At 46.6% G+C, this 26889-nt stretch overlaps 1 protein-coding gene and 1 long non-coding RNA gene across 5 annotated transcripts; both read left to right on the top strand.

Annotated features, from left to right (window-relative positions):
• The first annotated feature begins 6298 nt into the window (after positions 1–6298).
• Positions 6299–26052, top strand: LOC134548501 (uncharacterized). Of its 4 annotated transcripts, none has more exons than XR_010079796.1 (5): positions 6299–8886; positions 9522–9644; positions 10686–10779; positions 11223–11361; positions 12061–12440. XR_010079796.1 is itself a non-coding variant. In XM_063393398.1 (4 exons), exons 1-4 carry the CDS (start codon positions 7850–7852, stop codon positions 11271–11273), a joined length of 1305 nt encoding a protein of 434 aa, XP_063249468.1. In that variant the 5' UTR covers positions 6300–7849; the 3' UTR covers positions 11274–12440. The 4 variants fall into 4 exon arrangements, 2 of the variants coding, with proteins under 2 accessions (XP_063249467.1, XP_063249468.1); XR_010079795.1 differs by lacking the exon at positions 12061–12440 and adding an exon at positions 25741–26052 and having other exon boundaries at positions 6300–8886; positions 11223–11424; XM_063393398.1 differs by having other exon boundaries at positions 6300–8886; positions 11223–12440.
• On the top strand, positions 13668–23282 carry LOC134548500 (uncharacterized). The gene is made up of 2 exons (XR_010079794.1): positions 13668–22000; positions 22100–23282. It is a non-coding gene; the product is annotated as an uncharacterized LOC134548500 (long non-coding RNA).
• Positions 26053–26889: the final 837 nt, after the last annotated feature.

The raw sequence follows: 26889 nt of genomic DNA on the forward strand, positions 1-26889 counted from the left end.
GGCATGGCACTGAGGGTGCTCCTGTTACATCTCTGGCAAGGCTGGAGGGAGCGTCTTCTGCTGCTCTGTCCCACGGTGGTTTTCTGTATTGGTGCTGTTGGCATCCCAGTGCTCAGCTGTAGGGAACATCACCTGTGTAAGGCACATCCTAGAAAAAGAACCAAAACAAACCAACCTGGCCTGCCTTTTGTGTGGGAAGTTGCATTCCAGCCCAGAAAATATCACCAGGTCCAGGGCACTGGAGGGTTCCTTCGCATTTGATTGGAAGAGTTCACAAACCAAGCACCAAAGAGGCCTGGCTGGAGCCTGTTAGGGGTCCGCATGATCAGCAGGGAGTGTGGCCAGAGGGGCTCGGGCAGGACTCGGGGTGGCTCTGCCCTGTGCTGGCCACATCTGCTCTGTCCTTGCTAAGATGGGCAAAGGCAACTCTGACAACTGAGTACGTGCTTGAGACTCTCACTCAGCTGTCTTAAAATCTGTCTGGAAAATGAAAGTGTGCTTGGGTTTAGTTGGTTTATAGCACTTCAAAGGGGTTATTAAAAACTGTATCCTCAATTAAGGCTCCGCACCAGAGTCCTTTTGTGCAGGCATTGTCCTAATAGACAGTGGTTGTTCATCTGGACTGGTTTTAATGTCTCTTTTTTTTTTCTGAAGTTCCCATTTATTTTGCTGTATTGCTGTGGATATTCCCCTTGGTACTCTGGACAGGGTTTGGAGATTTTTTTCTTCATTCCACTGCTAGAGTACTTTTTTTATTGCATGGCAGTAAAATTCTCTCATGCACTAACTTGGCTGCAGAATGGCATTTTCTGGCAAAGGGATGCTGCTTCTGCCTGCCAGCACTGCACTGTTCTTGGTGTCTTGGTGCCATTTTCCACTGTATCCCGTATCCCCAGAATCCACGGCTGTCTCTCAGGGTTCTAAAGGAGTGCTGTGTTTGGATTTTTGGCTTCAGAGTGGGAAGTGCTCTGTAACCTGATGTAACCTGTGGCATCTCAGCTGTAGGCCAGGAACCCTGGAAAAGCAAGCTCGCATTCACGAGGAGCCGCTTACTCTTGAAAGCCCAGCTGTCTTGCAAGAGGTGCCGCACAGGGTGAGTTTTAACCTTACATCATTCTTTGTTGAAATCACCTCTGAGAAGTCTTAATATGCTTCAATGGTTTCTGCAGAACAGCTTATTCCACTCAGAGCAATTCAGTGCATTGTAACATGTACTGGACTGCTTCCTGTAATTGCTGTCGTCGTGCTCTGCAAGACTTTTAGCCACTTTTCCTTCAGTTTTCTTGGTAGTTAGCATTTTCTGTTTATCAAGCACAGCATTAGGTTCCTCTGGCTGTCTCAGAAATTGGATCAGTTGTTTCTAGTTCGTTCTGATTCACTTCTCCAGATCTTCATTTAACTTTTAGCCATGTTTCTTCTGCCTCCTGTGGAAATGGACTTAATGCTTTTGCTGTAACTTTATCTTGAAATAGTAATCATAAATGAATCATGGTAAATCAGGTTGATGTTTTGCTCTACTAAAATCTTGTGACTGCAGGTAGGAAGAGTTGGGAGCGAACAGTCTGAGGAAGTGGACTGTGGAAGCTGAAGGTTGTCCAGCCAAAGCTGAGTGTGTGGCTCTGACACTGACCAAGGCTGGAAAGAGTTACTGTGTGGACAGAGAATGTTAGAGCCGGGTGAGCTTTCACAGGATGAAAGAAGCGAGGAGAGAATCGAATGGAAAGAATTGCTGAGATCAGGTTTGAGCCCTTTCTTTGGGTTTGGGATTTGTTTGTGGTTTTTTTGTTACCTAACACTACCTAGCACTTACTTACTTACTTACTGTGAGATTTGAAGTTTTCTCCAAAAACTCAGAATGAATTTCCCCACTCTGCCCCACTGGTAGCAGCACACAGGAGAACAGAGCCTGTGGTTTGGATCTTGAGGGAGTTCCAGCAGTACAAGCTATGAGTTACCATGTTTCTCCCAAATTTACATCCAGCAAATCTGAGGAATTACCTCTTGCCTGAGCATTCCTGGTCTCTGTGACTCTTTAGTAAGAGACAGCTGGGACTGGCCAAGCTGAGACAGGATCTGTTCCTGTCAAACCATCTATTTCCCATGCGGATGAGAATCTGGGGGGCAAGTGCCCACATCACTCCTCACAAATGCCCACACATACTTCTGGGGCTGCTGTATCTATCTGCTGGATTTGTCAGCGCCAGCATTTGCGAAGGATCACCTTGTGAGCAACTCAAAAGACAGATAAATAGAGGCAGCAGCAATTGTCTTGAGTTTACCTTATGGTAAGGCTTATGGATATTTTTAATCACTATAAGAAGGCTTATGGATATTTTTGATCACTTTCTTAGCACTTGCAATTACCCCTGCTACCACACAAAAGAAACCGAGGAACAGGAAAGCTCCGCTCTGTATCTCTGGCAGAAGAAAAGCCAGCAAACCAGTTTGCGTTCACCCCGATTCCTAGTCCTGTGCTGCAAGTACAGAAATATCTTGAGCCTTTGGGAGGGGGACTGGGACTGTGGAACCCAGCTGCATGTGTCTCCTAGGCCACGTTTTTCTTGGAAGCACCTTTCCTAGTTTCACTGCTTTTTGGAAATGAACTGTTCTGAGCAGAACCAGTACCTTCAGACTCAGGGTCTGAAAACAAAACAACCATAAAAACCACTAAAAAGCCCCAAAACCCACTGCCTAAGAGAACAAAGAAAGAGAAAATATACCGGGATTCTTTTAATAAACCTGAATTTGTGGGAGGCACTGGGTTTGTTTTCCCTTCGTGCGGCAGCACGAAGTTTGCACGCATTTTGCTGCCGCTTTGGCTCTCAAGAACTGGAAATGCCTGGATTTCTGCGTGGTTTCCCCAGGTTCTCCTATTTAGCAGGAGCTGCACGGTGAGGTCGGTGTTCTGAGGGAGGCCCTGGCACAGCTGCCAAAGGCCGGGAACGTGGAGTGTGCAGGGAGCATCCGGGGGGCTTCTCCCCCCTGAGTTTCTCCCGGGGTGTGCTGCCTGCACTGCTGGATGTTGGACCCGGCTTTGGGCCGTTCTCCTGCGGTCCCAGCACTGAGTGCTGCCCCTGTGGCCAGACCTTGCCGTGTGCCGGCACCAAACCCGGGCAGCCGGGGCTGCTTTTCCAGCCCTTTGGTGCCACGGGCGGCCCCCGATTGCCGGAGCTCCCCGGCACCCGGCCTGGACTCACTCTGTGGGGGGGCCTGTTCCATCTGCCTCAACCGAGGACATCCTGCCCAGGTTTGACACTTGACTCCCGTTGTTTTTCCTCTTGCAGGCAGCTGGCAAAAGAGGAGAGAGCCCCTGCGAGGCAGAGCCCCTGGAATGCCCTGTCCCGGTCTGAGGTTCCCACTTTTATCTCCGACTCCCGGAGAATTGCTGGAGCAGAACCAGAGAGTGTCCATTTTATTTCCTGCCTTTTCCAATAAACGGTGACTTTCAGCTGGAGTGTGTTCCTGGTGTTATCCTCCTCCTCCTCCTCCCTGGATTTGTAAATAAATGTCCTGATTTTGGCCAAGTAGAATTTTGTTGTTCCAGGCATTGTGGCTCTTTTGTTTCATTGAAACTTCCCAACTCTGCTGAGACTTTGAGATGTCAAATACAAGTAAGACTGGAGTTTCTTGGGATTGTTACTCACACAAAATAGGGATCCTTCTTGGACAGGAGTAACTTGACGTGTTTAATGCCGCTTCCCTTTAAAATCAGAGCAGGGGAAGCAGATTTGAAATCATCATTCCATGAACTTGCACCAAATTCCTCCAAAGCTGCAAAAGTTTTCCTTGTTAGAAATTCCTGAGCTTGTTTTCCAGGCAAGCTGGGATTTAGATGTTCTTTGTTCCTTGGATTTGCTGGTTTTCCTCTCTCTCATTTTAGTAAAGAATTTTTTTTTTTTCATATTTTCCATGCTGATTGGAATTTTTGTACTGCTCAGGGCACATTGCCAAGGAAATGTACCAATTTCATGTTGGTAAATCAGGCATTGTTCAGCACCATATGCCCACAAGTCTGTAAATTTCCAGGGAAACTTGCTAAGTGTTGAATTGCCATAATGAATCTCTTTGTAAAGTTGATTATACTTTTTTCTTTATTTTTAATTACTTTGAATTTTTTATGTAGGGTTTTTTTTTAATAAGTGATGTCTTTTTGTATTTTTAAATTTTTTCTTTTAAAAAATTTTCTATTTTAATTTTTCCTTTGTAATTTTTCCTTTGTAATTTTCCTATTTTATTTTTTCCTTTTTATTTTTTTCCTTTTTATTTTTTCCTTTTTATTTTTTTCCTTTTTATTTTTTCCTCTTTTTTTCTCTCTTTAACTTTTTCCTTTTTAATTTTTTCCTTTTTATTTTTTTCCTTTTTAATTTTTTCCTTTTTAATTTTTTCCTTTTTATTTTTTTTCCTTTTTAATTTTTTCCTTTTTAATTTTTTCCTTTTTAATTTTTTTCTTTTTATTTTTTCCTTTTTATTTTTTCCTTTTTACTTTTTTCCTTTTTATTTTTTTCCTTTTAATTTTTGCTTTTTATTTTCTTTCTTTCTAATTTTTCCTTTTTAACTTTTTAATTTTATTTTTTTCTGTGTTTTACTTGAAATTTTATTTGAAAACTTTTTTTTTTTCTTCATGTTTTCTTTGTGTTGGTGTGTTTTGGTTTGGTTTGGTTTGGTTTGGTTTGGTTTGGTTTGGTTTGGTTTGGTTTGGTTTGGTTTGGTTTGGTTTGGTTTGGTTTGGTTTGGTTTGGTTTGGTTTGGTCCTCTCTCTCTACTCTTTTATCTACTTTTTTATAGCCCAAGTATGTAGAAGTTTGGCTGGTGGGAACAGAGGAGGTGACAAATGAAATCCATGTCCACTCCACGTCCGGATAGAATTGAGAGTGCAGCTAGAGAAATCTCTGTATTTTCTGCTAAATTAGAAATCCTGAACAGAGAAAGCTCTAAAGACCAAGGGGCCTTCTTTTTTCTTTTTCCTTTTTCCCCCGAACAATTCTCATTGTAGCCATTTACAGGATCAGGAACATTACCTTGAAGTCGAGGTGTATTTCACAGGTAGCGAGAAAACAAAGTAGACTTGATCTTGTAACTCTCATTGTTTAGTAACAAAGAAATCCGAAACAAAACAAACAACATAAAAAAAAAAAAAAAAAAAAAAATCCACCAACCCCACAAAAGAACAGAGAAAGAGAAATTATACCAATATTATTTTAATTTAAAACCACTTTCTCCCTTAGAAAACCAGGCTAATGTAATTCTGCTTAATTGGGGTGCTGTCGTGTTTAGGTTACTGAATTAATAGAGTTTAAAACATACAGCAATAAACACGAATTTTAAAAACTAAGTACAAAAATATGAATATATATAATAAAACAAATATAAATATGAAAAATAATATCGTAAGTAAATGCAATCTATAATATTTCTCATTACTTATATTATATACAGTAGTCTATATATTATATCCATAGATATGACTAGAAAAAAGACATGGTAATTATCAATATTAAAATAATAAATGTAAAGAAATAATGGAATAGAGCTTAAAACAGAGGGGGTTTTTTGGTTTGAATTTGCTTGGTGGCAGGGGTTCTCTTTTAAGCGGCGGCCGGGTGTCTTTCGGGGCGTTTCTTTTAGGGGGTTTCTGTGCACGTTCTCTTCGGGGGTCCCTGTCTGCTGTGGACACAGCGCGGTACTGCAGCTCTGCCCCGGGCCCGTCCCAGTGCTGCCGCCCTGTGGACACAGCGCGGTACTGCAGATGTTCATCCCAGGGGAGTTGCTGGCTTGGCTAGAATTGGTTTCCCAGTAAAACTGGGGGTTGTCTAGAAAACCTGAATTTGTGGGAGGCACTGGGTTTGTTTTCCCTATCCCTGCATCACAGTCAAGAACACTCCTGGAGCTGTGTTAGGCAGTGGAAGGAGGGGAGAGCTGCATTTATTGAATTCCTTTGTTGTTGTTATTGTTGTATTTTTTCATGCTATTTTATTTTATTGTGTTTTAGATTTTCATGTTTTTTTATTTTGACTTTTAAAAAATATTTTAATGTTTCCTCAAATTTTTAATTTTTCGATTTTTAGTTTACTTTTATATTTTATAGTTATGATTTCACTTTTTATTTTATTTTCAATACCTTTTAAATTTTTATTTAGATTTATGTTTTATTTTTATGTTTGCGGTTGTTTTGTATTTTTTAATGTTTCCTTAGTAATTTTTCCTTTGTAATTTTTTCCTTTGTCATTTTTTCCTCTCTAATTTTTTCCACTATAATTTTTTCCTTTTTAATTTTTTATTTTTTATTTTTCTCTTTTTAATTTTTCTCCTTTTTAATGTTTTCCTTTCTAATTTTTTCCTTTCTGATTTCTCCTTTCTCGATTTTGTCAGGCACCCCCCTTTAAAACCGGGGTGCCTTCGGCCGTGCCACAACAAAGATGGCGGCCCAACAGGAAATGGTTTCAGCCACAAACAAGATGGCAGCCGGAAGTATGGGCAGCCACCTAATGCCCCGCTCAAGATGGCGGCTCGTCGAGCCGCCTTCGACCTTCCAAAGACGGCGGCCAAAAAAGGCGGGAAAACACAAGGACCACCCATGGGCGTCGACCCAACTGCCTGCGCCCGACCCCGAAAACGGCGCCGCTCAGGAACAATTTTCAGCGTCGCTTCCCGGCGCGAGGGAGCTGTGTGCCCGCTGTGCCGCGCCGCGGTGCGGTTGCGGCAGCCATTTTGGTGAGGCGCCTGAGTAACCAGCTACCCGGGGCCTTCGGGGGTGCCACAAAAAAGATGGCGGCTCTACCGGATGTGTCTTCACCACAACCAAGATGGCGGCTACAACGGGCGGAAGGAACGTGACACCACTCTCAAGATGGCGGCTCAGCGAGCTGCTTTCGACCTTCCAAAGATGGCGGCCAAAAAGGCGGGAAAACACAAGGACCACCCATGGGCGTCGACCCAACTGCCTGCACCCGACCCCGAAAATAGCGCCGCCCGGGAACAACTTTTTATCCTTTTACAGGATCAGCAGCAGTACCTTGAAGTCGAGGTGTATTTCACAGGTAGCAAGAAAACAAAGTAGACTTTTGATTTTGTAGCTCTCATTGTTTACTAACAAAGAAATCGAAAACAAAACAAATAATATTATTAAAAAACCCACCCTAAATAACAGAGAAAGAGAAAATAGACCAATATTATTTTAATTTCAAACCACTTTCCCCCTTAGAAAACCAGGCTAATGTAATTCTGCTTAATTGTGGTGCTGACGTGTTAGGTTAATGAATTAGCAGAGTTTTAAACATACAGAAATAGACACGAATTTTGAAAAATAAGTACAGAAATATAAAAATATGAATAGATATAATAACAGCAGAAATATAAATATGAAAAATGATATCATGAATAGACATAAATACAATCTATAATATTACTCATTACTTATATTATTACAGTAGTCTATATATTATATCCATAGATATGACTAGAAAAAAGACAGGGTAATGATCAATATAAAACTAATGAATGTAAAGAAATCATGGAATAGAGCTTAGAACAGAGGGGGTTTTTTTGGTTTGAATTGGCTTGGTGGCAGGGGTTGTCTTTGAAGCGGTGGCCGGGTGTCTTTCGGGGCGTTTCTCTTAGGGGATTTCTGTGCACGTTCTCTTTGGGGGGTCCCTTTCTGCGTGTCCCCGACGGGCGGGGAGCCCCGGGCCGGGCCGCGGTGCTGCCGCCCTGTGGACACAGCGCGGTACTGCAGCTCTGCCCCGTGCCCGGCCCCAAGGGGCCCCGGGCTGGAAGCTGGTTCTTAGTGCCCGAGTGCGGTCACTGCCCGGGAGCTCCTGTTCGATTCCGCGCTCCCGGCCGTGTCCGTGCGATGGCCGGGCCGCCCGCGGGACTCGGCAGCAGGAAAACACCGAGCGCTGCGTGTTTAAAGGGAGCCGGCCCCGCTTGCCCGTGCGGCGCCTCGGCCCGGCCCGCGCCGCCCTCATGGAGCCGAGCGGAGCTGCGGGAGCGCGGGGAGCGGCACCGAGTGCGGTTCGACCGTGCCGAGCTGTCCCGAAGAGCGGAATCTAAGCGACTGCATAGCCGAGCTGTGCCGGTTAGATCCGAGTGTGGCCGAAGAGCCGAAAACACCCGAGGATTTCCGAACAGCCGAAAAGAGCCGAGCATTGCCGAGATCGGCCGAGTTAAGCTGAAGGGCCGAAAATGGCCGAGTGCAACCGATAACAGCCGAACCCAACCGCGTTTAGCCGACTGGAACGGAGTCGAACCGAACAAGCTCCGCCGAACCTCGCCGAGTTCGCCCGGTTTGGACCCTATAGCCGCGGCCGAACCAAGGCTCTGCTGCAGGTGTATTCGAGACATCTTTCCTCTTTGTTTGACAGAAGGAAGAGGGAAAAAAAAAAAAAAAAAAAAAAAAAAAAGAGGAAGAAAAAACGGGAGCAGTTCCGGGGCGGTCCCGGGGCGGTCCCGGGGCGGTGTGCGCCGTCACTGCCGCCTTCTCGGCGGGCGATTCCAAGGCGCTGTCGGGCTCTCTGCCGGCCGGTCGGCGGGCGGGCGGCCGGGACGCGATGGCGCTGTGCCCGGAGCTGGAGCGCTCGCTGTCGCTGCTGCAGCCGGGCGCCGACCGGGCCCAGCAGCAGCAGGAGCGGCGGGCGGACGCGGCCCCCACGCCCATGGTGTTCATGTGCGCCGGCTGCGGGCGCCCCGTGGGCGACACCCGCACCTGGGGTTCAGTGTCGAGGACAGCGGTCCCATCCTGCTGCGCAGTGAGTACCAGCGCTGCCACCCCCGTGCCGCCGCGGTCGCTGCCGCCGTGCCTCCTGCCCTGCCTCCCGCCGCAGCTGCGGCCGCCAGCGTCGCCGCGGACCCGGGGCGGAAGGGCTCCGAGCTCCCCGGAGAGTGCGGATGGTGAGGGCCGGGCCTGGCTGGACACAGTCCCGGGGGAGTCGGGGTTCCCGGCGCTGGGGACCGGCAAAGGGCCCGGAGCGCTCGTGTGGCCCGAGAGCCCCTGGAGCACTTATCTGGGGTGGGCTGTACAAGCCGCGTATGGCCTAAGGGAGAGGGATTTCTCACAAGGACATGTAGTGATGGACAAGGGAGGCAGCTTTAGATTAAATGTCGGGAAGAAATTTTTCCCTGCGAGGGCGGTGAGGCCGTGGTACAGGTTCCCCAGAGAAGCTGTGGCTGCCCCTGTGTCCCTGGAAGTGCCCAAGGCCAGGTTGGACGGGGCTTGGAACACCCTGGGATAGTGGAAGCTGTCCCTGCCCAGGGCCGGGGGTGGAATGGGGTGAGCTTGAAGGCCCCTTCCACAATTCAGCGATTCTGATGGTCTTGGTCTTGCTGAGGTTAGCCAGCCTGAGGAGCTGATGCAAATTCAGGCTAAAAGATGAGTGCTCATCATTTATACTGTGTAAAGCATGAATGAAAGGTTAAAAAAGTTCTAATGCATGATTTAAAATTTTTTTTTTTATTTTTAAGAAAAGGGATGGGGAGAGGTGCCTCCTTTTATTTTCTTCTGAATAAATGTTATTCCTTGCTTGCAGCATGGTAGAAACCCTACTCTGCTCTGGCTGCTCCAGGACCCTTGGCAGCAGATACATGCACGCCTCAAGGCATCTCGACTGCAAGAGGGATTTGTTCTGTGTCCGTACTGACTCTGTTGAAAGGTAAGTGCAGAATGTTTATGGGTCAGCCTGCCAGCTCCACTGCACTCACCAGGCATGGCACTGAGGGTGCTCCTGTTACATCTCTGGCAAGGCTGGAGGGAGCGTCCTCTGCTGCTCTGTCCCACGGTGGTTTTCTGTATTGGTGCTGTTGGCATCCCAGTGCTCAGCTGTAGGGAACATCACCTGTGTAAGGCACATCCTAGAAAAAGAACCAAAACAAACCAACCTGGCCTGCCTTTTGTGTGGGAAGTTGCATTCCAGCCCAGAAAATATCACCAGGTCCAGGGCACTAGAGGGTTCCTTCGCATTTGATTGGAAGAGTTCACAAACCAAGCACCAAAGAGGCCTGGCTGGAGCCTGTTAGGGGTCCGCATGATCAGCAGGGAGTGTGGCCAGAGGGGCTCGGGCAGGACTTGGGGTGGCTCTGCCCTGTGCTGGCCACATCTGCTCTGTCCTTGCTAAGATGGGCAAAGGCAACTCTGACAACTGAGTACGTGCTTGAGACTCTCACTCAGCTGTCTTAAAATCTGTCTAGAAAATGAAAGTGTGCTTGGGTTTAGTTGGTTTATAGCACTTCAAAGGGGTTATTAAAAACTGTATCCTCAATTAAGGCTCCGCACCAGAGTCCTTTTGTGCAGGCATTGTCCTAATAGACAGTGGTTGTTCATCTGGACTGGTTTTAATGTCTCTTTTTTTTTCTGAAGTTCCCATTTATTTTGCTGTATTGCTGTGGATATTCCCCTTGGTACTCTGGACAGGGTTTGGAGATTTTTTTCTTCATTCCACTGCTAGAGTACTTTTTTTATTGCATGGCAGTAAAATTCTCTCATGCACTAACTTGGCTGCAGAATGGCATTTTCTGGCAAAGGGATGCTGCTTCTGCCAGCCAGCACTGCACTGTTCTTGGTGTCTTGGTGCCATTTTCCACTGTATCCCGTATCCCCAGAATCCACGGCTGTCTCTCAGGGTTCTAAAGGAGTGCTGTATTTGGATTTTTGGCTTCAGTGTGGGAAGTGCATGATGTAACCTGTGGCATCTCAGCTCTAGGCCAGGAACCCTGGAAAAGCAATCTCTCATTCACGAGGAGCCGCTTACTCTTGAAAGCCCAGCTGTCTTGCAAGAGGTGCCGCACAGGGTGAGATTTAACCTTACATCATTCTTTGTTGAAATCACCTCTGAGAAATCTTAATATGCTTCAATGGTTTCTGCAGAACAGCTTATTCCACCCAGAGCAATTCAGTGCATTGTAACATGTACTGGACTGCTTCCTGTAATTGCTGTCTTGTGCTCTGCAAGACTTTTAGCCACTTTTCCTTCAGTTTTCTTGGTAGTTAGCATTTTCTGTTTATCAAGCACAGCATTAGGTTCCTATTTCTGTCTCAGAAATTTGATATGATGTTTCTAGTTAGTTCCGATTCACTTCTCTAGATCTTCATTTAACTTTTAGCCATGTTTCTTCTGCCTCCTGTGGAAATGGACTTAATGCTTTTGCTGTAACTTTATCTTGAAATATTAATCACAAATTAATCATGGTAAATCAAGTTGATGTTTTGCTCTACTAAAATCTTGTGACTGCAGGTAGGAAGAGTTGGGAGCGAACAGCCTGAGGAAGTGGACTGTGGAAGCTGAAGGTTGTCCAGCCAAAGCTGAGTGTGTGGCTCTGACACTGACCAAGGCTGGAAAGAGTTACTGTGTGGACAGAGAATGTTAGAGCCAGGTGAGCTTTCACAGGATGAAAGGAGCGAGGAGAGAATCGAATGGAAAGAATTGCTGAGATCAGGTTTGAGCCCTTTCTTTGGGTTTGGGATTTGTTTTGGTTTTTTTGTTACCCAACACTGCTTAGCATTACTACTGTGAGATTTAAAGTTTTCTCCAAAAACTCAGAATTAATTTCCCCACTCTGCCCCACTGGTAGGCACCGCATCTCTTAGAAAAGCTCCTACCCACCATCTTCACTGCCCCAGTTTGAAGTAGTGCTCCAGTTTAGCCCGTAGTAATGGGTCTTACATCCCTTTCTGTTCAGGTAACTACACCATTTTGTTATTGACATATCTGCCAGAGGAGCCTACATTACTCCAGTGTAATTTGTGAGGCAGTTTCTGCTCTAACAAGTTTTTGAATGCTGCTCAACTGCAAGAGAGCTCCTTCTGGATGTTTGAAGGTGACAGAAGAGATGGTCGCATCCCAGGAGCTTGATTTTGGAATGTTTAATGGAATTGGCCCAGTAGCTTTTACTTGTGGGCTTTGCAAGTCTGCCCACAGCAGGTCCAGCCTGTGCTTCAACTTAGAGCCCTCAGTGGGCAGGGAAATGGACCTTGGAGAGATTGTTACAGCTCTACTTAACGCTTTCTGAATTGGGATGATTTTCTGGAAGTAGGCTGTCCATTCTGACCCATTTTCTTCTCTCTCCTTGCAGACTGTAGCTGCTAAAAGGCTGAGGTGAGACCAGGATCTGCAAAATCTCTGACTCTCCATGTCTTCCCAAGGCTGAAGCCGTGTTTGCTGTCAATGACAACCCAGTGGAAGATGCTAAAGACTGAAAACTTTGGGGTTTTTCCCCTGAATCCCATGACACTCTCTGCAGCTGTGCCCTGCATATCTCTTAAAAGAGTTTCCGGCTTTAGAAGGGTTTTACCCTGTGCAATATTGATCTATAAGTCAATGAAAAAGAATCTTACTGTATCAATGTGATGTTACTTGGTTTGAGTTGTTTAATTAAAGCATATCATTGATAAGGGGTTTGAGAATCCCTTGGACGGCCCTTGGGGCTGGCAGCTCTGATTTATTTTCTCTTCATTCCTTTAATGTCGTTCAATTATTTCTTAAGCAATTACTGCAATTTGGATATCCAGTAAGGACAGCAGCATTCCCACTCTGCTGGATTGGGAAATCCAAGCCCAATTCCTTGGAGAGATTGAGGGGATGGGGAGCTGAGCCTCAGGCTGGGTTTTGACAGTGGGAATTCGGTGAGGAAGAAAGAAGAGAGATTTCCCCAAAAAGGGGTTTAGGCCAGTTCTGCTGGCTTTGGGTGCCTCTACCTCCCAAAAATCCTCCTGGTTCAACAGGACTTGAAGAAGCAGCAGGATGTGCTAGGGGCCTGTGCTGAGACCCCCAAACCCTGGTCAGGGAGGCTGGGAAGTGTCAGCTCCAGAGGAACACCAGAGAGGGGCTACGCTGGGACGCCTCAAATTGCAGCCAGAGATGCTGGGCACTGCTGCACCTTTGGGACACTGCAGCGAGGCTCCACTGCCTGATGCAGAGAGCTGTCCCATTATTGTTTGTCGGGCTTAGAAGCGGGCAGGTCATTCCAGCTGCACGGGTTGAAAAGCCCAGGGGAGCAGGTGGAGTCGCAGACGATCACACAGAAGCCAAGCTGGGAGAGGAAATGAGCTGTGCCACAGATTTCTTTTTCCCCAATGCCCCAGCACAGCCCCGGCTGCGGGCGGATCAAGAGCGGCTCGGCCCCAGTGCCCGGCCCGGAGCGGCTCCTGCCGCCCGCCGCCATCCCGGTCCCAGTCCCGGCCCCAACGCCGCCCCGGTGCTCCGGCCCCCAGACGCACAGCCCGCCCGCCGGGGGAGAGGCGGCTGCTCTCGGGACCCCCAGCCGACACCGAGAGGAGCCGAACGAGAAACCCCCAGTCCCACTCCCGGCTCTGCCTCAGTGCCCCGAGCTCCGCCCAGCCCGGGAGCAGCCCGGGCTGGGCTCCAGTGTGAGGGGGGGCCGGCCCGGGGGAGAGGGGCGGGGCCGGCCCGGGGGAGAGGGGCGGGGCCGGCTCGGGGGAGAGGGGCGGGGCCGGCTCGGGGGAGAGGGGCGGGGCCGGCCCGGAGGAGAGGGGCGGGGCCGGCCCGGAGGAGAGGGGCGGGGCCCGCTCGGAAGAGAGGGGCGGGGCCGGCCCGGAGGAGAGGGGCGGGGCCGGCCCGGAGGAGAGGGGCGGGGCCCGCTCGGAAGAGAGGGGCGGGGCCGGCCCGGAGGAGAGGGGCGGGGCCGCGGGCGATGGTCCCACCTACAACTCGGGCAGGGCGGGGAGGGCTCGGGGTGGGGCCGGGGCTCTGTGAGGCACTGCTGCAGATGTGGAAGTGTCTGAGCTGGAGATATGCAGAGAACATCTGAATTCCATACTTGCCCCTTGTGCAATGAAGAACTAAGTTGCACGCGAGGGGAGCAGTATTTATAAACTGTCTCCATATTTCCCTGTCATTCTGGCTGTTTGGATTTAGCCTGGGCTTATCAGCTAGATCATAAACAAGCCAACCCAGCTCCTGAACTCTCAATGAAATGCTTCTACAGACAGACAAGCTAGTAATGATTCCAAAGGAAAAATTGTAAATGAAGGCTAATGATTGCTGGGGAATTTCCTTAGGAACTTCCTTAGGAATGATGAACTTCACACACAGAATTTTGGAGGTGGAATCCAAATTTCAGCCTTGGGCACTTGCAGGAGAAGAGGGATCCTTATCCATAGCAAGGAAAGTCTGGTGCCCCAGTGTGTCAAGTGCTGACAGTGAACTGTCTAGGGAATGAGCAGCAAGTCCCCCCTGCCCTCACACTCAGAGCGGCAGCAGCCACAGGTGTCAGCTATGAGAATGATGAGGACAGGGAACAAAGACAGCTGGGTGCTGTAACGATGATGAGGGGGCGGGTCCTCCCGAGGCTGCTTTAAGAGGGGGTGCCTCAGCTCAGTTCCGCATGGAGCTGCTGGAAGAGAGAGGCTTATGGTGGCCTCCCAGGCATGTCTCATGGAGTGATGGTGAGAGCCTCTCATTGGGTCTGGGGGAGCAACTGGATGCACTTGGGTGTGGGGCTTTGCTTGAAGGAGGTGCTGGGGGGCAAACCTTTGTGCTAGACGGGGCAGCAGCCGGTGAGCCAGTGTGGGTTTGTACAGGGGACTTTCACCTTTTGCTTTTCAATTTTATCTTGCTAATCCCTCCCTGCTGCCCCTGAAAAAAATGGGGGTTATGAGGACAAAGGAAGTTTAAATTGAGGGAAGAAACTCCTGTTTTGTTATTGTCTGTGTTTAAATTGGTGAAAAACCCCCTTTGCCTAGGATTTTAATGAATAGTAGTATTTAAATGTGGTTTTTATTAAATATTATGGTTTTTGGTGGTATATAGTGTTTTGCTTTATTTTTTGGTTGTATTTATTAGATGTAATTTAGTTTTTGAGTGAAGATAACTTAATGGATGAGTTTGTTTGTATTTGAGATAGAATTAATTCGAGTAGCTTTTTAAATAGACTTCTGATAAATGTTATTGAGGTTTTGTTTTTATTTATTGTATGTAGGGATTCAGATTGGGTAGGGCTGGCTTGGGTGATGGAGATTTGGGTGTTTTGTTGGATGCAGCTTTTAATATTTAAAAGTTTTTTCTGTTTAGTTTTTTTAAGGTGGTTTTTACTATTTCACTGTGTAGATTTATTTTGTTTGTTGATGGTGTATGATAAGGGATACGGTCTATTTATTTAATGTTGTATTTCTTACTTCAGGTGTTGATCATGTTTTTTTTTTTAGACTGGGTTTTGTTGTTTGTTTTTTTTTATGGGGTATGATATGTTAAAGGATATGCTTTCTAAGGCTTACCATGGTGTAATGGGATGTAATATGAGGTACAGGGTCTGCTTTCAGTCATTTAGTGGTGTTTATTGTTATTGCGGTGAGTATGTAGTGTTTTGGTTGGTTTGAGGTAGTGTGATGTAGTTAATTTGTTAGGATTTTCTAATACATGTGGTTGGATTATTGTTTCTTTTATTGCAAGGGTTTATTCATTTGGTTTATTTGGTTGCAGTATATGTTTGATAGGTTCAGATAATTTGGGAGATACTGTTCATGGTTAAATTGATCTTTTGGTTTTGTGTGTATATATAGGTGATTTTTTTGTTTGGATGGTTTGAGGCATTATGGGTTTATTGAATTAGGAATAATATTTTTGGTGTTGTTAAGTTTATTTGTGATATTTTTATATTTGCGGCATGATTTGTTTGTTGTTTTGGTGGGTCTTATTTGTTTTATTTTTGCAAACATGGCAGTGATATGGTGGATTTTTTAGGTAGTTTTTTGGGGTAGTGACATTCCTGTTTTGTTGCGGTGTGGATTTTCTACTCTAAGTTTTCAAGCTAGCTTTCTATTTCATTTGTGTGTTATGATTTAAATTATACATACTGTTAGGTGTCAATCCTCTGTGCCCCTGCCTCTATTTCTAGAGCTTTCCCTGCCAGTCTTTTTTAAATCGATATATCATTTGCTGTTTCATATCATCACACTGCTTCTGCTATTCCCATTGGATTTTGTTCTGTACTCCCTGCCCTAAACCCCTCCCTGAGTGCATTTTCATTGGTTGCTTGCTTTGTATTGCCCTGTCTATAAAACGCACGGGAGGACACGTGCCCCCGGTCTTTGGGGTCCAGCTTTTAGTTGTTATGCTTCAGTTATACCTGTAATAAATCTCCTTAGTTTACCCCAAGACCCGTCTCGTCTTCACTTTGTCTCTGCGCGCATAGACTGGCTGAACCAGAGTCCCGGTGGGGAAGTGAGAGCTCCCCGGGGGAAGGTGTCGCACCCCTGAATGTCGCTGCGTGCCCTGGGGTTTAGGAAAACACGCACAGCGACACTGTTTACTAGTTTAGATTTTTTCATGTTGTTAATTAGTTTGGGTTTTTTAGTTATTTTATAGAGTAGTGGTTATTATTTATGAGTTAGTGTAGGTTTTTTTAGTTGTGTTTAGGGTCAGTTGTAGGTCAGTTTTGAGTTCAGCAAGTTGGATTGATTTATATCTTCTGCTAGTTTTTGTGATTTGCTGTGTGGAATTCTCTATGGTTGTTTCCAGTTTTTGTTCTATTTTTATGATGTGATAAGAATTGTTAGTGAAAAGACTCTAGTGTTCTTTGTTTGTATGGTGGAGTTTTTTAGTTTGTGTTCATTTTTTGGTTTTTTTTTGTTAATGGTAATAAAGATTTTTTGGGGGGTTAATTTGTGATTACTTGAAAGATTTTAGGGACATTTAGGCTTTTTTATGTGGGTGTGCTGTATGAAGAGAGTAATTTATTTGTTTTATGTGATGTTGGTGGTGTGGTGGGTAGAGGGCCTTTTTGTAGTAGTTATTTTAAATGTTTGAGGGGTTTTGGCACTTTAGTTACAGTGGGACTTTTAAATTTTATTTTTAGTTAGTTTTTTTAGGTTTTATTACAGTTAACAGTTGTGATTTTTTTTGCTGTGTTAGTAATAGAAGTGGATTTTGATTTTGTATGTAGTGATGGGATTATTGTATATGGCATACTAGTGTTGACTGGGATTTAAATTTCTGTGGTTCTGATGTGTTAGGTTAATATGTTTATGTATTTCAAAACACATGGGATTTTGCTTTTTGTTTGGTTAGAGACAGGCCTTTTTAAGTTTGGGGAGGTTCTGGATGTATATTTGAGTTTTTTTTAAAGGAATTGGACGAGGTATTATTTTCATTATATTTAGTAGTTTGATTATGGGTCATCAGAGTTGGCTTTTTTTGGTGCAATTTTTTTTGAGTTTTCTTTTTCAAAGTTCATGTATTTGTGTGGTTAGGGCAGTGGTGTTTCTGGTGTAACTCTAAGCATCCATTGTTGTTTGTGTGTTCCAGCTGCTCTGCTCGTATTACATTGAGACCCCCTTACAGAGCGGCAAACAGCTCTGCTGAGACCGTGCCCTGATGTTTGGTTTTCTTTGTGAGAGCTGACTGAGACACAGCAGCCCGGGGACAGCAGGGAATTCCCCAAGGGCAGGACGGCCTTCCTTTGCACCCGACGCAGATTCTCGTTCCCGGAAGTCCCAGAGATAAGTGGAGGGCTATGAGCCACAGAGGGGATGAAAGCAGGGTGCCGGGTGGGAACTCGCGGAGAGGGGTCTGGAGTCAGCTCTGCAGACCGGGATGGCCCAGATGTGACCCTTTAGGCCACATCGAGGGAAAGTCTCCGTTTTGATCACAGTGCTGAGGTGTGCAGGGCAGAGCAGTCCCAGGCCATGTGGAGTCACTTGTCTGTTGTGCACTCTGTGTCTTTTGGGCGTCTCACATGCAATATCTTCTGCCTTAGCCCTTCGAGGAGCCTCTCGGAAACACCAGGCATCGTTCTTAATACCTCCCTATTCCTCAGCTCGGTGGCTTTGACTTGGGACCTCGCACGCACATCAGAATCACATCTCTCTTCAGAAGCATCCGGTCCCAGGTCTTTTCAGGTCTTGTTCTGAGCTGTACTGACAGCTGTGCACCGCAATGATCCATTGTGGCGGAGTAGGCATTGTAAGAATGCCGAGATAGGTCGAGGTATCTGACCGTAGGTTTCTCGGGCATCCATCTTTGCGGTTCTCGGACGAAGCAGTTCTGCTGGCGTCTTCTTGCTGCCGGGTTCTTTGAGCGTCATCGGCTCTACATCGGTCTTACCTCGGTCATCTCCTTCCGCATTCTCTCGGCCCTCAGGGTCCTTCTTCTTGCCAAGCCTTTTCTCTCGCTGTTGCGTCCTTCTCGTTTGTGGTGTCCTGTGTCACGGGTGTTGGTGTGCGTTTGGCCCTGCGCTGCTCTGCCCTGCTGCGTAGCCTGGGTGTAGGGGTAATAGGGCATGTCCCGGGGACTTGAAGTTTGCAGTGTAGGGTGTAGTGGGAGCGTAGAGGGTATTTTTAGGTGGGCACAAGATGCCTGGAGGTTTTAAGTTATCCTGCAGTGCTCTGACTTTTGTACTGACTTTCAGATGCAGATGGATTAAATCTGTGGCAGAGGGCCCCATCCTGGGTGAGGGTGTTCTCCTCCTCCACTGCCTGAAGAAGAAGGTTGGTTGGTGTTGGTCTTGGCAGGGGAGGTGTGAATGGTGGCTACATTGCAGCATTGTTCTTTGTGTTTATTTTTAGGTACTAAAGCTGGGTATTGGCAGTAAAGGTCAATGAAGCAAGGTGAGCAGTGACTGGTGGATAGAAGCAGTTTTTATTGCTCAGGTCTTAATTTCTGGTGCAGCTCTAAGCATCCACTGTTGTTTTTTTATTTTAGTTGGTTCACTTGCTGGATGTCCCAGCCCTGGATGCCAGAGGCCAGATGGGTGTAAGCTTAAGGTACACTTGTGGCATACCTTAGTTGGACTGGGGAGGTTGCTGTTTCACACTGTTTCAGCATGCATTTTTGCTTGATTTCTTTGCAGGTGCTGCTGCTGCCCTAGGCATGCCAAGGAACGGAGGAGAGCAGGTGAGGGGGCATTTAGGCAGGGTCGCTCCTGGGCAAGGGGTTAAGCATGTACCTTTTCATTTTGCAGGTATCCTCCGGGCAGCCTCTGGAGTCGAATGTAGATCTAAGATGAGCCAGGACAGCAGTGTGGAGGAGACCTGGGGATTATTCTTCTGGAGGGGATCGTCACATTTTCATTTTCATGGTCCTAGGTGCCCTGTGGAGGTGCAGAGCTGATTTTGGATACGGCAGCACCGAAGCGGACACAGAGAATGTCTCGATGTTGACGGTCCTGATGCGTTCTTTTCAATCAAGAATGGATTTTGTCTACTCATCTCCTGAAAGATAAGTGTTGGGGCTGGTGGTCAGGAGCAGAGGAAAAACTTTTTCTGTTCTAGGAGGCAATTTAAAGTTAGCTGAGACGAGAGGGCTGTAGAGGGATGGACCATTTGGAAGTAAAGGGAGAGCATTTCTCCTCAGCCTCGTTGGAGCCTTCCCTGGCCAGGACAGTTCTGACCCCTCTCCGTGTTCTAGCGAGCTTTGTGGTGTCAGCCATCTTCAGGAGTGCACAGGGTTAGGGTGCACCAGGGGATGCCTGGCCCACCCTGGGATCCGTGTCCTAGGAGGAACCCAAGTTGCAGGTTGTAGGGTTCAGCAGGGGCACTTGACAGTGACACACAGAGGCTGAGGGAGGGCTTGAGAGGGAAAGGACTCAAGGGCTAGAGAGCACAGAGTGAAAATAAGGGCTACAAGTTAGAATACAGATATATCAGCCCTCACAGCAGCCCCTCCCAACCCTTGTTGTTCTGAGAGTAGGTGCTGGCAGCAACCCTAATGCAGGACAATGCCAGAACTCGTGAGAAGTGCAGGCAGTAACCCTAAGGCTAGGGTGAGGCAGGAAGTGATAGTGGGGAGCAGCATCCGACAGGGTTGAGTATAACCGGGGGTTTCCCGCCCCAGCCCACCCTGCGATCGTCTGTCTCTCCGCAGCCGGGGATTGCTGCCTGTCCCCGCTCAAGGCGACGGTCGGCTGGGCTTCGTGGCCATTGCCACCGCAAAGAGCTCTTCAGCTCTGTCAGCCTCTGCCCTGACTCAGGGCCACGCTTCGGATAGGAAGGGCAAACTGTGGATGATGTGTCTCGCTTGCGGGACAACTCTTGGGACCCTAACGGTAAAGGCGCGTCCTCGGCTGCAAGCGTAGGGTTCTCGAGAAGTAGGGTTCAGCAGGGGCACTTGATAGTGACACACAGAGCCTGAGGGAGGACTTGAGAGGGAAAGGACTCAAGGGCTAGAGAGCACAGAGTGAAAATAAGGGCTATAGCCAGGGATACAAGTTAGAATACAGATATACCTGCCCTCACAGCATCCCTCCCAACACCCCTGTTTTTCTGAGAGTAGGTGCCGGCAGCAACCCTAATGCAGGACAGTGCCAGAACTCCTGAGAGGTGCAGGCAGTAAGCTGAAGGCTAGGCGAGGCAGAAAGCAGCAGTGGGGTTGTGGATTCCCCTGGGTTTTTTATTAACAGGATATGCCCACCATGGGATCTGTGTCCTGCTCTGGTGAGTGGTCACTGCCCCAAAAACGCGATGAGGACTTTGGCTCTGCAAGTTTGAGCCTCTGAGCGTTGCTAAATCTATTATTCAATGACCCAGGCATTCATAGAAGACAGTGAGTAGCAAAGGGGCAGGTGTTGGTAATTGTGCTGCCAAGGCCTTGTGTTCACATTTGGTTTCCTTTATTGTAGCCGCCTGAGAGACGACAGCCCGGTACCAGTGGGAAATTCCTCAAGGGCGAGGCGGCCTCGTTTTGCACCCGATGCCGATTGGCGTTCCCAGACATCAAAGAGATAAGTGGAGGGCTGTGAGCCACAGAGGGGGCTGAAAGCGGGGTGGCCGGTCAGGAGTCAGCAGGAGGGTTTTTTGAGTCAGATTTGCAGTCTGGGATGGCCAAGATGTGGCCCCTTAGGGACCTAAAGGTAAAGTCTCACTTGATCGAAGTGCTGAACTGTGCAGGGCAGAGCAGTCCCAGGCCATGTGGAGTCACTTGTCTGTTGTGCACTCTGTGTCTTTTGGGCGTCTCACATGCAATGTCTTCTGCCTTAGCTCTTCAAGGAGCCTCTTGGAAACACCAGGCATCGTTCTTAATACCTCCCTATTCCTCAGCTCGGCACCTTTGACACTCGGGACCTCGCACGCACATCAGAATCGCATCTCTCTTCAGAAGCATCCGGTCCCAGGTCTTTTCAGGTCTTGTTCTGAGCTGTACTGGCAGCTGTGCACAGCAGTGATCCCTTATGGCGGATTAGGCCTCGTAAGAAGGCCGAGCTAGGTCGAGGTATCTGACCGTAGGGTTCTCGGGCATCCATCTTTGCGGTTCTCAGACGAAGCAGTTCTGCTGGCGTCTTCTTGCTGCTGGGTTCTTCGAGCCTCATCGGCTCACCATCGGTCTTACCTCGATCGCCTGCTTTCACATTTTCTTGATCCTTAGTCATTCTGGATCATTCATCTTGCCGAGCCTTTTCTCTCGCTGTTGCGTCCTTCTCGTTTGTGGTGTCCTGTGTCACGGGTGTTGGTGTGTGTTTGGCCCTGCGCTGCTCTGCCCTGCTGCGTAGCCTGGGTGTAGGAGTAATAGGACATGTCTTGGGGACTTGAATTTTGCAGTGTAGGGTGTAGTTGGAGCGTAGAGGGTATTTCTAGATGAGCACAAGATGCCTGGAGCTTTTAAGTTATCCTGCAGCGCTCTGACTTTTGTGCTAACTCTCTTTAAGCTGCGGATGGATTAGATCCATGGCAGAGGGCCCCATTCCAGGTGAGGGGCTCTGCCCCATGCAGGTCAGTCACCGTTTGTCTTCAGAGGGGCAGCGTAAATGGTGGCTGTGTTACAGCGCTGTTCTTTGCATTTGTTTTTAGGAAGCATGGCTGGATAGCGGCAGCCAAGGTGAAGCAAACAAGGTGAGCGTTGATTGGTGGACAGAATCAGTTGCTGTTGCTCAAGTCTCTCTTGATGGTGTAACTGTAAGTGTCCATTATGGTGTGTTTTAGGGGGTCCACTCGCATCACGCCGAACTCCGCTCAGCGACCGGACGACGGAGCTGCTTCGCCTCTCTCGTGAGCCGTCGGGGAGCACGACAGGACTCCGTGATGAAGCCTCCATCTTCTCCGTTTGAAGGTGCCGTCCGGACTGCGGTAAGGGCCGAGGCGTTGCGGTGGGTCGGGGAGGTAGGGAGGAGGAGCGAGGGTCCACTCAAGTTTCAGCCGTGCCGCATCACCTCGTCTCCTCTTAAGCCAGGTATACCCTGTGACCTTGGCGTGGGGCTCAAGGATCCGGGCCTTTTCGGGAGATGGTGAGTAGCAGAATTGTCAGGTGTTGGCAGTAGTGCTGCCAAGGCCACGTGTTCACGTTTGGTTTCCTTTATTCTAGCCGCCTGAGAGACGACAGCCCGGTACCAGCGGGAAATTCCTCAAGGGCGAGGCGGCCTTGTTTTGCACCCGATGCCGATTGGCGTTCCCAGACATCAAAGAGATAAGTGGAGGGCTGTGAGCCACAGAGGAGTTGAAAGCGGGGTGGCCGGTTGGGTTTTTTGAGTCAGATTTGCAGTCTGGGATGGCCAAGATGTGGCCCCTTGGCCTACTAAAAGGTAAAGTCTCACTTTTGATAGCAGTGCTGAACTGTGCAGGGCAGAGCAGTCCCAGGCCATGTGGAGTCACTTGTCTGTTGTGCACTCTGTGTCTTTTGCGTGTCTTGCCTTTCGTGTCGTTGTCCCTACAAGGGGCCTTTTGGAAACCCTGGCTTGTGTCTTAGCATTTGTAATCTCTGCGTTCCTCAGCTCGGTGGCTTTGACTCGGGACCTCGCACGCACATCAGAATCACATCTCTCTTCAGAAGCATCCGGTCCCAGGTCTTTTCAGGTCTTGTTCTGAGCTGTACTGACAGCTGTGCACCGCAATGATCCATTGTGGCGGAGTAGGCATTGTAAGAATGCCGAGATAGGTCGAGGTATCTGACCGTAGGGTTCTCGGGCATCCATCTTTGCGGTTCTCGGACGAAGCAGTTCTGCTGGCATCTTCTTGCTGCCGGGTTCTTTGAGCCTCATCGGCTCTACATCGGTCTTATCTCGGTCATCTCCTTCCGCATTCTCTCGGCCCTCAGGGTCCTTCTTCTTGCCAAGCCTTTTCTCTCGCTGTTGCGTCCTTCTCGTTTGTGGTGTCCTGCATCACGGGTGTTGGTGTGCGTTTGGCCCTGCGCTGCTCTGCCCTGCTGCATAACCTGGGTGTAGGGGTAATAGGACATGTCCCGGGGACTTGAAGTTTGCAGTGTAGGGTGTAGTGGGAGCGTAGAGGGTATTTTTAGGTGGGCACAAGATGCCTGGAGCTTTTAAGTTATCCTGCAGCGCTCTGACTTTTGTCCTAAATTTTTTTCAGATGCGGATGGATTTTTCCCTGGCAGAGCACCCCAAGGAGGAAACGGTTGTGGGTGAGAGACTTGCACACTGAAGGTACCTTGGAAAATGTGTAGCTTTGTCCTGGATTTTGGGGTTTTTTAAAATTTTCTACAAGGTTTTAAATATGAGCTTGTTAGAATTTAATGGTAAGGACTGAAAACGGGTTGGCTGCCAAGTTATACATAACAAAGTCAACTTTTTTGAATATCTGTGAGGCTTCTATTTTGTTTTTGAGACTTTCCTTTTTTGCTGACTTTTGCTCTCACTCTCACTTCTTTCCCTTTCGCTCTCACTCTCACTTCTTTCCCTTTCGCTCTCACTCTCACTTCTTTCCCTTTCGCTCTCACTCTCACTTCTTTCCCTTTCGCTCTCACTCTCACTTCTTTCCCTTTCGCTCTCACTCTCACTTCTTTCCCTTTCGCTCTCACTCTCACTTCTTTCCCTTTCGCTCTCACTCTCACTTCTTTCCCTTTCGCTCTCACTCTCACTTCTTTCCCTTTCGCTCTCACTCTCACTTCTTTCCCTTTCGCTCTCACTCTCACTTCTTTCCCTTTCGCTCTCACTCTCACTTCTTTCCCTTTCGCTCTCACTCTCACTTCTTTCCCTTTCGCTCTCTTTCTCTCTCTCTCTAACTTTATTTCTCTTTCTCTCTATTTCTAGTTCTCTCTCTAACTTTATTTCTCTTTCTCTCTATTTCTAGTTCTCTCTCTAACTTTATTTCTCTTTCTCTCTATTTCTAGTTCTCTCTCTAACTTTAACTTTATTTCTCTCTATTTCTAGTTCTCTCTCTAACTTTAACTTTATTTCTCTCTATTTCTAGTTCTCTCTCTAACTTTATTTCTCTCTCACTCTCCCTCTTTTTCTCTTTCGCTCTCACTCTCCCTCTTTTTCTCTTTCGCTCTCACTCTCCCTCTTTTTCTCTTTCGCTCTCACTCTCCCTCTTTTTCTCTTTCGCTCTCACTCTCACTTCTTTCCCTTTCGCTCTCACTCTCACTTCTTTCCCTTTCGCTCTCACTCTCACTTCTTTCCCTTTCGCTCTCACTCTCACTTCTTTCCCTTTCGCTCTCTTTCTCTCACTTCTTTCCCTTTCGCTCTCTTTCTCTCTCTTCTTTCCCTTTCGCTCTCTTTCTCTCTCTTCTTTCCCTTTCGCTCTCTTTCTCTCTCTTCTTTCCCTTTCGCTCTCTTTCTCTCTCTTCTTTCCCTTTCGCTCTCTTTCTCTCTCTTCTTTCCCTTTCGCTCTCTTTCTCTCTCTCTCTAACTTTATTTCTCTCTCTCACTTTATTTCTAGTTCTCTCTCTAACTTTAACTTTATTTCTCTCTCACTCTCCCTCTTTTTCTCTTTCGCTCTCACTCTCCCTCTTTTTCTCTTTCGCTCTCACTCTCACTTCTTTCCCTTTCGCTCTCACTCTCACTTCTTTCCCTTTCGCTCTCACTCTCACTTCTTTCCCTTTCGCTCTCACTCTCACTTCTTTCCCTTTCGCTCTCTTTCTCTCTCTTCTTTCCCTTTCGCTCTCTTTCTCTCTCTCTCTCTAACTTTCTGTTTCTCTCTCTCTCTCTCTCTCTCTCTCTAACTTCATTTCAGTTTCTCTCTCTCTCACTTTATTTCTAGTTCTCTCTCTAACTTTAGTTCTCGTTCTCTCTATTTCTAGTTCTCTCTCTAACTTTAGTTCTCGTTCTCTCTATTTCTAGTTCTCTCTCTAACTTTAGTTCTCGTTCTCTCTATTTCTAGTTCTCTCTCTAACTTTAGTTCTCGTTCTCTCTCTAACTCTATTTCTAGTTCTCTCTATTTCTCGTTCTCTCTCTAACTTTATTTCTCGTTCTCTCTATTTCTCGTTCTCTCTCTAACTTTATTTCTCGTTCTCTCTATTTCTCGTTCTCTCTCTAACTTTATTTCTCGTTCTCTCTATTTCTCGTTCTCTCTCTAACTTTATTTCTCGTTCTCTCTATTTCTCGTTCTCTCTCTAACTTTATTTCTCGTTCCCTCTATTTCTCGTTCTCTCTCTAACTTTATTTCTCTCTATTTCTCGTTCTCTCTCTAACTTTAACTTTATTTCTCTCTATTTCTAGTTCTCTCTCTAACTTTAACTTTATTTCTCTCTATTTCTAGTTCTCTCTCTAACTTTAACTTTATTTCTCTCTATTTCTAGTTCTCTCTCTAACTTTAACTTTATTTCTCTCTATTTCTAGTTCTCTCTCTAACTTTAACTTTATTTCTCTCTATTTCTAGTTCTCTCTCTAACTTTAACTTTATTTCTCTCTATTTCTAGTTCTCTCTCTAACTTTATTTCTCGTTCTCTCTATTTCTAGTTCTCTCTCTAACTTTATTTCTCGTTCTCTCTATTTCTAGTTCTCTCTCTAACTTTATTTCTCCTTCTCCAGCGCCCAGCCTGGACTTGCTCTGTGGGGGGGCCTGTTCCATCTGCCTGAACCAAGGACATCCTGCCCAGGTTTGACACTTGACTCCCGTTGTTTTTCCTCTTGCAGGCAGCTGGCAAAAGAGGAGAGAGCCCCTGCGAGGCAGAGCCCCTGGAATGCCCTGTCCCGGTCTGAGGTTCCCACTTTTCTCTCCAACTCCCGGAGAATTGCTGGAGCAGAACCAGAGAGTGTCCATTTTATTTCCTGCCTTTTCCAATAAACGGTGACTTTCAGCTGGAGTGTGTTCCTGGTGTCATCCTCCTCCTCCTCCTCCCTGGATTTGTAAATAAATGTCCTGATTTTGGCCAAGGAGAATTTTGTTGTTCCAGGCATTGTGGCTCTTTTGTTTCATTGAAACTTCCCAACTCTGCTGAGACTTTGAGATGTCAAATACAAGTAAGACTGGAGTTTCTTGGGATTGTTACTCACACAAAATAGGGATCCTTCTTGGACAGGAGTAACTTGACGTGTTTAATGCCACTTCCCTTTAAAATCAGAGCAGGGGAAGCAGATTTGAAATCATCATTCCATGAACTTGCACCAAATTCCTCCAAAGCTGCAAAAGTTTTCCTTGTTAGAAATTCCTGAGCTTGTTTTCCAGGCAAGCTGGGATTTAGATGTTCTTTGTTCCTTGGATTTGCTGGTTTTCCTCTCTCTCATTTTAGTAAAGGATTTTTTTTTTTCATATTTTCCATGCTGATTGGAATTTTTGTACTGCTCAGGGCACATTGCCAAGGAAATGTACCAATTTCATGTTGGTAAATCAGGCATTGTTCAGCACCATATGCCCACAAGTCTGTAAATTCCCAGGGAAACTTGCTAAGTGTTGAATTGCCATAATGAATCTCTTTGTAAAGTTGATTATACTTTTTTATTTTTAATTACTTTGAATTTTTTATGTAGGGTTTTTTTTTAATAAGTGATGTCTTTTTGTATTTTTAAATTTTTTCTTTTAAAAAATTTTCTATTTTAATTTTTCCTTTGTAATTTTTCCTTTGTAATTTTTCCTTTGTAATTTTCCTATTTTATTTTTTCCTTTTTATTTTTTTCCTTTTTATTTTTTCCTCTTTTTTTCTCTCTTTAACTTTTTCCTTTTTAATTTTTTCCTTTTTAATTTTTTCCTTTTTAATTTTTTCCTTTTTAATTTTTTCCTTTTTATTTTTTTCCTTTTTAATTTTTTCCTTTTTAATTTTTTTCTTTTTATTTTTTCCTTTTTAT

The sequence above is a fragment of the Prinia subflava genome, chromosome 3 (assembly GCF_021018805.1).
Source record: "Prinia subflava isolate CZ2003 ecotype Zambia chromosome 3, Cam_Psub_1.2, whole genome shotgun sequence".
NCBI classification, from domain to species: Eukaryota; Metazoa; Chordata; class Aves; order Passeriformes; family Cisticolidae; genus Prinia; species Prinia subflava.